General features: G+C 34.5%; 1 protein-coding gene across 1 annotated transcript; it reads left to right on the top strand.

The window, feature by feature from the left end:
• The first annotated feature begins 3,415 nt into the window (after positions 1 to 3,415).
• Positions 3,416 to 8,628, top strand: LOC121733435. The gene is made up of 3 exons (XM_042123698.1): positions 3,416 to 3,520; positions 3,723 to 3,937; positions 4,384 to 8,628. Exons 2-3 carry the CDS (start codon positions 3,725 to 3,727, stop codon positions 4,666 to 4,668), a joined length of 498 nt encoding a protein of 165 aa, XP_041979632.1. The 5' UTR covers positions 3,416 to 3,520; positions 3,723 to 3,724; the 3' UTR covers positions 4,669 to 8,628.
• Positions 8,629 to 10,620: the final 1,992 nt, after the last annotated feature.

Raw genomic sequence — 10,620 nt, 5'->3', positions numbered from 1 at the left:
TTCAAAGTGTTAACTTTGTTAACCTATTTAGAAATAAATAATTTGATTTTGATTGACAGGATTTTTATTTTCACGATAAAAATATCCACATAATATTAGACTTAAATCTCCTATTCAAGACTTAAAGGCTTTTATATACAAGGTGTTACAAAACTAAGTGATAATACTTTAGGGCTTGTATGTGTTCCTTATATAGAGTTTACTGTGAAAGTAGCAGCGCTGAAAGTGCAATTTTTGTGATTTGTATGGGCGAGCGCCTGAGCGTTATGAATTGTCCCATACAAAAGTTTAAAAAAAGTTACTCGTTCAGACTTTTACGGTGAACTTTCTATAGGGCACCCATACATACCCTAAAGCAGGAGTTCCCAGTCTTTTTTAGCTTGCGGCGCAGTTACACGTTACAATATTTTGTCACGGCGCCCTACTATACCTAGCTATTAGAAAAATATACATAAATAAGCACTTTTAACGATTATAGTTAGGTTAAGCAGGTAATAATTGGTAAATAATAATAAACAAATATTTATTAATCTACCTGCTTTACACAATTATTATTTTATTTTATGATATTTGTGGTTTCGGATAATAGATGATCGACTCACGGCGCCCAACTTGCCTTTCCACGGCGCACCAGGGCGCCGCGGCGCACAGTTTGGGAACCCCTGCCCTAAAGTATTATCACTGTTTCGTTTGTTTATTATTATTATTATTATTATTACTGTTTCGTTTGTTTGAACGCGCTAGTAGAGCCTATACTGTTGGGAAAAAAATATTTTTGTGTTGGATAGTCCATTTATCAAGGAAGGCTTTAGATTTGAAGAACCATTATAGTCTAACAGCTAACTTCATGGTGCGACCAATAGAAGCAAAGAATCGAAGGGAAATGTGGAAAAAACAGAAAAAAAAATGTAAAGGCGCTAATTTCATGAGCTACTGGACCAATTTTATGTAATTTGGCACTTTGGCTTATATCAGGAAATACAGAATATTATACAGAGGCCTCATATATATCGAAAATTATTATCAATTTGTCGTGTAGTCACAGTGAAGGACATAGGTTACTTTTTGAGGAAAAATGTTCCCGCGATATTTATTTTATTTGTAGCCTGTAGGTATATAGTTAATCAGGGTAGGTTCGGATACAGGGTGGGTTCGGATAATTCAAGTTAACGCTAACGTTCAAGTTAAACTACATATTATATGCGGACGGAACCGCGCGGAAGTTCTAGACCAGCGGTACTCAACTTTTTTTTCAACGGGTCACAAACATCATACATAATACTATCTTAGTCTTGGTGTCAAGACTCACAGGCCGTAACCAGTGCCGTAAACAGTCTTTTTTGCGCCCTGTGCGAGCTTCTACAATTGTGCCCTTGTTAGGGTTCCGTAGCCAAATGGCAAAAAACGGAACCCTTATAGATTCGTCATGTCTGTCTGTCTGTCTGCCCGTCCGTATGTCACAGCCATTTTTCTCCGAAACTATAAGAGCTATACTATTGAAACTTGGTAAGTAGATGTAGTCTGTGAACCGTATTAAGATTTTGATATAAAAATGGAAAAAACCATGAAAAATTTTAGGGGTTCCCATAGGCACAACTGAAACAAAAAAAAATTTTTTCATCTAACCTATGCGCGTGGGGTATCTATGGATAGGTCTTCAAAAATCATATTGAGGTTCCTAATATTATTTTTTTCTAACCTGAATAGTTTGTGAGAGAGACTCTTCCAAAGTTGTAAAATGTGTGTCGCCCCTCCTCTAACTTCTAAAGTATGATAAGTCTAAAAAAATATATGATGTGCATTACTATAAAAACTACCAACGAAAATTAGTTTGAACGAGATCTAGCAAGTAGTTTTTTTTACGTTATAAATGGTAAACATTAAATAAACTTTCATTAAATCAACTGAAATATAAAAATAAATGAAAAACTTTTTGATTTTATAAAAATAAACCTTACTGCTGCTGCGGAACCCTTCATGGGCGGGTCCAACTCGCACTTGGTCGGTTTTTTAGATATTAATTATTATATTACCCAAAGCAATGTATAGGTCTATTTTATTGTTGGAATCGTGCTCTAGGAGCGCAGCGGGAACTATTATCGGGAGCAAACCGAAAAAATAATACTCCTGCCTGGTTTGGCCATTTTTGGGCCTCCAGAGCAATCCGCCCTGTGCCTGGGCAATGGTGGCACCACCCTATTTACGGCACTGCATATGTCACAATGGATCCCTAAATCGGAAAACGATCTTTGAATACTCATAATATATTTTTTTTAATCCATCAACGACGTTCATCCCCGCTTGATGTTTAGGAGAGGTACCAAAAAATTTTTTTAAGATACATAATAATATTATGTATAAAAATACACGATTTTGTTGGCATCATTAATATGCGCATTCATGTCGAATTACGGCTTTGTAGGCCATATCATAGGGACTTATAGTTTCTGAGCAAAACCGCGGACAGACAGACCGAAACTATAAGGCGTCCTTGTTGACTACAGAACCCTAACCTAAGTACACGCTAATCTCACAAACTACTGGACCGATTTTCATGATATTATATAAAGTATAGAGTAGACCAGGAAGGAGATAGGCTTTTTGTAAACTTTTTTTTTTTCAATAATAATATCTTATTTTGTTTTTAATATTAGTATAGAGGCAACAAAAATACATACAGATAATCTGGAAAATTTCACTATCGTGGTTCTTGAGATACAGCCTGGAGACAGACAGACGGACAGACAGCGAGGTCTCACTAATTAAATTCCCGTTTTTACCCTTTGGATGAGGCACCCTAAAAAGGAATCATTATTAGAGTAAAATATTTATATGATTCGACCAAACAAATCAAATCTTTTTCAAAAAGCGTTGATTTTTTTATTTAAGTATTATCGCAACAAATATCCGGAGGCCAAAATACACGTACCTACCATAAAAAAATAACGCCATCTATTGCACCATCAAGTAAACAGCTAGAAACCTTGCGGCCGGCTTTTATTTGTTTGCTGTGCCATCTATATTCCGATAGAAGAAGCTTAAACAAGCGTGATGTCAGCGTCAAGTTACACTGTTGAGAGAAGCAGCGCCATCTGTGGCCTGCTTTCGAAGTAGCACAAACACCGCGTACACACTGCCATCTAGTAGGGAATTTCTGAAGCAAAACAGATTTGGAACTTAAACCTAGATGGCGCTCATATCTAGTTATGGAAAGTTAAAGACAGTTTTAGATGAAAAACATAGTGAATCGGTTATGAAATATTTACTTGTAGAGATAATAAATAATATTATGAGGTTTTCAAGCGCCATTTCATCAATATAATTACCAATACTTTGAGTTGTTATACTGGATCTCATTGTTTGCTGCGTAATAGACTGTTTTACCATCATGCCTACACTTCCGCTTGCCCCTCGACATCACGCACGCAAACTCGAGTAAAGTAACCAACTTCACTCAATAAATGTTCGATCTCTTTTCATCTACGTCGAGGCTTGTACATTTTGAGGATTACGCTTTTCGGTAATTATTGTTTTATTCATATTTGAAGTGCTTTTTTGGTTTGTGAATATTATTTTCTAGTCAAAGGTGAGTGTATCGATAATTGTTTAAAGTGTGAACAAAAGTTTTGGCGCGTTCGGCTGTCAACACTCAACACAGCCCAATACGACATAGTGAATTTGCACGTGTAATGTGAAATACAGCTCAATAATCCGTTTTTCAGACATGGCTTTAACCGTTGCACTACCTCTTGCTGGATTGGAAACAGAAAATTACAACTCGTACAGGCATATCATAGACATAGCGGGCCTGTCTAAGTCGCAGACGAGCCCGAGTCCATCTGTCTCTAGTGAATCCAGCGGGATCGGCTCTCTGAGCTCATTGAAATCGGAATCGGTCGGCGATTCTCTGCCGTCAAGTCCTCAAACCACAGAGAAGGTGAGCTACTCGATACTATAAAATTTCGCATTATTTGTTTGCGTTCGTCCTGGCCTTGACCTCTCTTATTTTCATAATATTCCGTAATGGCGAACGCTTATGCTATCATGAGTTCAATTGACGTGTGATAATGGAATTTTTTTATCTCCTGTAACTATATCGAAGTATTATAATTTGTAGCGAGTGTTTATGTTTTGTACTTGCTAATTGATAAAACGTGACGTAAGGAAATCAAAATGTCTGCCATAATAAACAGTTATCAATATTGGCGTCGATGTAGAGACGATTTTGGTTGGTATTTTTATGTTCTATTTTTAGTCCTACCTGTTGGATACCAACGACGGAATGTACACGTCTTTGTACAAATAAAATTGTATCTAAGATTTATATTTTACTGGTTTATACAGATGTGTTTGCGATTCTAATATGAAGCTATTGTTTTGCAGAAAATATTCGAACCCGTGGTGCAACCTCAGCCACGTCCGAAGGAAAACAAAGTTGATGATATTAAAATCGCTTATGGCGGACGTGATATTCTTAACTTGATGGGTAATCTGACGGATCCTCGATGGAACTACCGCGCCACGTTGCTGCCGCCGTCCAACCCGGCGCTATTCTTCGCGAACCGCTCACAGTACCACAGGCTGGGCCCGCACGGCACCTGCACGCAGTACGTAAAAGACACTTGCCAGATGTGCGGCTTTACATGGGTTGTGTCTGTCACGGATTGACGAGACAACTCCGCCATGTAAACTCTGAACAAACGAAATCGAATGTGGTATAGCTGGGACACAACAGGGTTGCATACTTTAATACTTTTGTCACATAATGGTTGTACCGTTAAACTCTCTAACCGATGATTTAAGTTCATGAATTTCCTAATTAAGTTTTGTTGTACAATAATTCTACGAGCCGTATACAGATTGAAGATTATAATTTTTGAAGATTGTACTATTGAAATGTTCTGAATTGAACTTAAGTCAACGGTTTTGTGGCATTTTCCTAATAATTTAGTTATGGACGTGTTGATCTGTTGTGGCCCCTTTATACTAATGACTGTGGAATATGCCAACTAGTATATCATCCAGCATTCTCATAGAATAAATTTTAAATGTGACTTAATACTGTGATCTTAATTTAAAACAAGGCAATTTTTGACGAGTTCTATGAAATGCTCGATGATGGTAATTTGTTTTAACTTATTTAATTGTGTGATAATCTAAAGTAAGGTGCAATAATAATTTAAATGCTACAGTCTTAATAGACATACAAAATTGGCATTTATATTTCCAAAAATTAGTTGTGCTAACAAAATTCTCCAGTCCTTATTGACTCTGAAGCTCCTAAATAATCTTGCTTCATTAAGGTTCCTTAATTTATTGTTAATTTATATCCAAAGATACAAATATCTTTAATTCTGATTTTCTATTATTAATTTTGTATAATATATTGCCTTTCACATCAATGAACAAAAACCATGAAGTCTTTCCTAATTTGTTTCTGATCTTTGTCTGATATTATTATTATTTGAAAATTTTATATATGTTAATGTGTTTACCCACCCGTTTAATTTAATTGTTAAAATAATAATTACAGTTATGTTGTAGTGCTAAGTTATAAATTTTAAGTAATATTCCACAGTCATATTTCAGCATAATCTGTCACTGTTAAACCAAAAGGCTGCTTCTCGTTTTTTTTTCAAATACAATATTGACGAGGTGGCATCAATATAAAGCCAATTTTAGGTTATATTTATAAGGTCTAATTATGATGATTGTTGGATGTACCGTCCGAGCGTTACATAATAATAGTGATGACATAATATTGATTAGAAAATACAACACAACTCTGTTTCCTTCCTATTCAGTGTAAAAAGCTTGATAACTCATTTATTAATATGACACGCCCATAGAGAACATAGTTGTAATGGGTGATCAGTGCATATCATCACAAATTAATGCAGTGATTAGATGTTGTAAGATATTAGTAGTGGTTACAGACGGTTTTAAATATTCAAGTCATTGATGTGCCCAGGTACTGGGTTTTCTAGTGAAATTATAGTAAGTGTCGTTAACAGACTGGGCAATATCTCTATCTAAATACATATTTAAATTGTAATATCCGTGGTCTCTTAATTTTAGTCAAATATTTAATATAATAGTACGAGTCTCTTTGAATTATGTGTAAGTAATGTGTAACATAATATAAACTGTAATGTGTAACTAACGATACTGTCCTACTGTGCAACTTTAGTTCTGCTATCTTGTGATCAGCTTTAATTGAAACTGGAGTATTGTACACTAATGTTGACATTATATTTTCCACAAAGTTATTTTTTATAAAAAAAATGTTGATATGTGACAATACCGTTTGTACTTTTTCAAAGTTGGTTTATATAATTATGAAATTGGCTTCAGAGTTTGGCAATTTTCTGGAAGGGACCAACATCCAAATGTTACTTAATTTAAATTTTTATAAATTCCAGTAGCGAGTCCACAATCACAGTTGTTATGTTACTTGCATTTTATGATTTATGTCAGTCATCACTATGATTAGTTTGCCTACAATTAAAAAGGGCTATGAACATAAGTCACGTAACAAATAGGAGTTATGATATAATACAAAATTTATTTATATAATTATGGTTCAGTGGGTTCCGACTGAACATATAGCATGGATCTCAGAATGCAGCTTGCTGATACTTACGCCTAACAGTTGTCTCTGAATGCATTTCTAACCGTGCTAAGGCCTAAGGACATTAGAGGTGCATTCGCCCGGTGTGCTATATTCTCAGTCACACGCACTCACAAATGGTTGTTATGGTTATTTAAATCAAATGTTGCATTCAGATTAATCATAAGTTATTTTAATTATGACAAGTATCGATCGAATGTAGTTCAAAGAAAAGTATTTGGAGCGAAACGCACAGTTTTAAATAGTAGCTCTTGTTGTGAATGTCTTAAGTTTAGTATATGAGTCCCTTAAGGCCCGCGTATACAAGACCTGCGCCGGTCTGCCCGAGCCCTACCACAACCGAGAGGCCAAGGTTCGATGCAATATTTGCATTCCAATTTTGTGTTTAAGTTAGCAGCCAGACGAGTAGTAGTCGTTGATTATTTTAATCCACATTGCCAAATATTTTGGTTGTTGTGCTATTTATTTAATTGAATGAAATTTTTCTAATATATCAATTAGTACCTTCCATTGCTAAGTGTCTTCGAATGATTTTTAATAATGTTTAAATCATTTTCAATTGAATGCATTTTATTTTTAGTCAAATCATATAATCGATATTATACATGATATGTTGTATTTTATCTAATTGTTCATTCATATTTATAATAAATATTTTTTCTCATGAACTGTAGTCAAATGACAGTATTTTTATAACGAAAATTGTATAGGTACGAAGGGTTTATTGCCTCGACTGTGCGGGGGCCAGTGGACCACTGCCCCCTCATACGGCAGGGGTCAGGGGGGGCAGGCCGGCCCCCGCGCGTCCAGTGTGTATTATGTATATCTGATAAGCATTATGTAGGTTTAGCATAATAGATTAACTCGGAGACACGACTCCAAGTACCAAAACTTATTGGTTTAATGTTCTTGTATTATGGTGATATAGTGTGTCCTAGCGGCACTGAGCTCAATATTTTAGTAACCCTTAAGAAAATTAATACCTCTTTTGAAAAGAATTATAATATTTATTATATAATATATTCAATCCTTAATCGCATATGTATTTCCCTGTTTATTTTGATGTGATATCATAAATGACTGATCTGAATTTAGTTTTTAAGTTGGTTATTGATATGCAGTGCTATTTCGTGAGTAATTAAGATTTAATATTGAAAGTGCCAATGCTCGTAATTTAATCTATGACTGTTCCTTTTATGTAGCTATTGTGACGGCCCGACTGCGTCGAGCGCCTGCCCATGCACCTATATAGAGTCTGTAGCGACCATCGTCCGTAATATTCTGTTTTTGTGTCGGTTGTTGTTTCAGACGAATTCACTCGATGTGCACAATCTCAGTAACGCTTGCAATATTATGTGTAAATCAAATCCTCATTTTACAATTTAAATTCAACGTAATGTTAAGAGTACAATATGAGATGATTTAATATCATTCTAGTATCAAAATTAACCGAAGATAATATTATTAGTTAGGTAAAATTTTAACATAGCTTCGTATAATTGGGATGTTAGTATTTAGTAGTTGTGTAATTACGACGTAGTGGCAAGCATGTCTCGTGCGTGAAGTGAAATAATGTTAGTGGCAATAATACTCGATGTAAGTTCCCTGCCAAGAGACTGTACAGGGTCGCGCCGCCCCGTCCGCGCGTCAGTCGCCGCGAGTGTCGCGCCGCCGGTCGCGCGACGGCGGGTCGGCGCACACTACTGAGCGATAACATTAGGCGTTTTATTTGTTGTAATTATAATAATAGCTGTAGGTATTTTATCGTACTTAAATAATTATTCTTGCGATGCCTTAATTCTGGTTGTCAATTAGACATGTCTGCCTAGAGTGTTATCATTGTTTTTATTTATTTTAGTTTCTTGCTGTTCCGGCTTCCTCCGTGAACTTCCAGTCCAGGCTGTTCTTTTGAAATAATTTTGAAGTCGATTTATTTTTACCTAAGTGTTCTTATTAAATGTTACCAAAATGTTTTTAATAAAATATTTTTATATGTATGATGTTGTTTTAATGTTTTCCAAAATCTAAAAAAATATTTGCCTAAAAATATTAACCTTACCCAGTATGTTATTATATTTGGCTATAAGAAACAAACGCTTGGAGGAAATGCGTAAAATTTTGTACCGTATTAATTAATGCAAAGTGTGATCATAATTACATTTAATTAACTTATTACGGTATATCATGAGAAACAACCACTCCTGGAGAGCAGAAAGCCTTTTCTGTGGAGATGATGAAATAAATAGAGCGACTCAACAAAATTTATGCAAAGTCGCCGGCATTATGAATGCAAACAATGTAGGTAAGCTGTTTCTGTGTGCCTACGCACTGTAATTTGTAAATATAAACAATTCGTCATAACGTTAAAATCAGAATGACTTCTATTTTCAAAATTTTAAATTTATATTCCAAGATATTTTTACTTCAGATGAGAGTCGCGTAAACAATGTCGGGCTTCTTGCCAATTGTATGAAAATTAAGACCCCGATACATGCATAATACACCGTACATTACATTTTACAATGTATTGGCTTACCTAACCGATAACAGAATAATTGAATAACAAGCCAAATTATAATTGTAGACTGATTGATTGATATTAGAGAAATGTTATGCCAAAAGCCAAAGTTTTATATGGCTTACCTATAATTAACTGATCACCAGAAATAGTAACATTTCACAGACAAAAATAGTAAACGATCACCAAAATACAGACCACCATTTTAATGTAAAATGATAACCAAAGATTTAACATCTTAAAACCAAAAACCAAAATTAGTAATTAATGTTTACCAACATTATACTATCATTTTAAAGTAAAATGATCACCAAAATTAGTAAATGATCACCAACATTAAGTATACTAGCATTTTAATGTAAAATGATCACCAAAATTAGTAAATGATCACCAACATTAAGTATACTAGCATTTTAATGTAAAATGATCACCAAAGATTTATTATCTCGCTATCCTATTTATGCAAAATGACTCCAAATAAGTAAATCATTGTTACTTAAACCAATAGTAGTAACCGATCACCAACATTATAGGTACTTACGTTATAGGGCAGTTCCATGTAAAAGTCTACCATAAACTAAGAAAATAAATACCTGATTTTGGTATTAAATATACTTACTTAATTATAGTCACAACATTATGGTAATAATAAGATTTTATAGAAGCAACAATTTCTGAGCATTACTTTTCTAGCAAAGCTGCCATTTATGAGATGATGTCGTGAGCTCGGCTGAGTGTGGTTTTGTGTGATGAAGTTCTGACTTAGTTTTCACGTTATCTATTTTAAATTCTTGTCATATTTTGCTACACACTGATTGTTCACACAATTAAATACTGATATATATAGCTTTTGAGATTCGGGAAAATTCATTTTAAAAAGATATAAGTAATAGGCTTGTAAGATCACAGTGTCGAGTTGTAGTGTCGGTCACATAAAAACATTACTTTTGCCTTTAACTACAGCAAAATTACTTTTACATCAATAAAATTAGAAACTTTCCTACGTGACGCCGTTACTCAAATGATAGTTGATACTGCCATTAAAATTTGTCATCTTTTTCTATGACATCTAAACTCTAAAAAATATTTTTGTAGTGTCAGTCACATTATAGAGTTGATCACGCCCGAAAGTAGCTTTTTGTTTGTTAATTTTGGTGATAGATGGCGAAAATAGCTATAGAAAGCAGAGAGAGAGAAGCAGAAAGCTAATTTATTATTTTAAGTACCTGCCAGACCACCTCAAAGTCAAATATAAGTAATCCAAAATTTAACGATGTCTGGAAATGGGAAGCAATTGTCATAAAAATTTGGCAATAGAATATGAGATTCGCAATTTCTTTTTTTTACAGATATCGCAAGAAAATAAGATAAAATTATTGATCTTTAAACTTTATTGAACGTAAGGTAGACCTGCAGAACTGGAAACCTTCTAAAGTAATAGCGACCGAAACTTTATAGTGTCTGGTCATTC

This window comes from Aricia agestis, chromosome 1, assembly GCF_905147365.1.
Source record: "Aricia agestis chromosome 1, ilAriAges1.1, whole genome shotgun sequence".
Taxonomy (NCBI): Eukaryota; Metazoa; Arthropoda; class Insecta; order Lepidoptera; family Lycaenidae; genus Aricia; species Aricia agestis.
This window is presented reverse-complemented; position numbering and strand designations above follow the sequence as displayed.

What these genes read in the sequence shown, in the direction of transcription:
- LOC121733435 (XM_042123698.1), top strand. Translation starts at nt 3,725, where the DNA reads ATGGCTTTAACCGTTGCACTACCTCTTGCTGGATTGGAAACAGAAAAT. An exon ending in GTCCTCAAACCACAGAGAAG is followed by an intron (nt 3,938 to 4,383) that starts GTGAGCTACTCG and finishes ATTGTTTTGCAG; the next exon opens with AAAATATTCGAACCCGTGGT.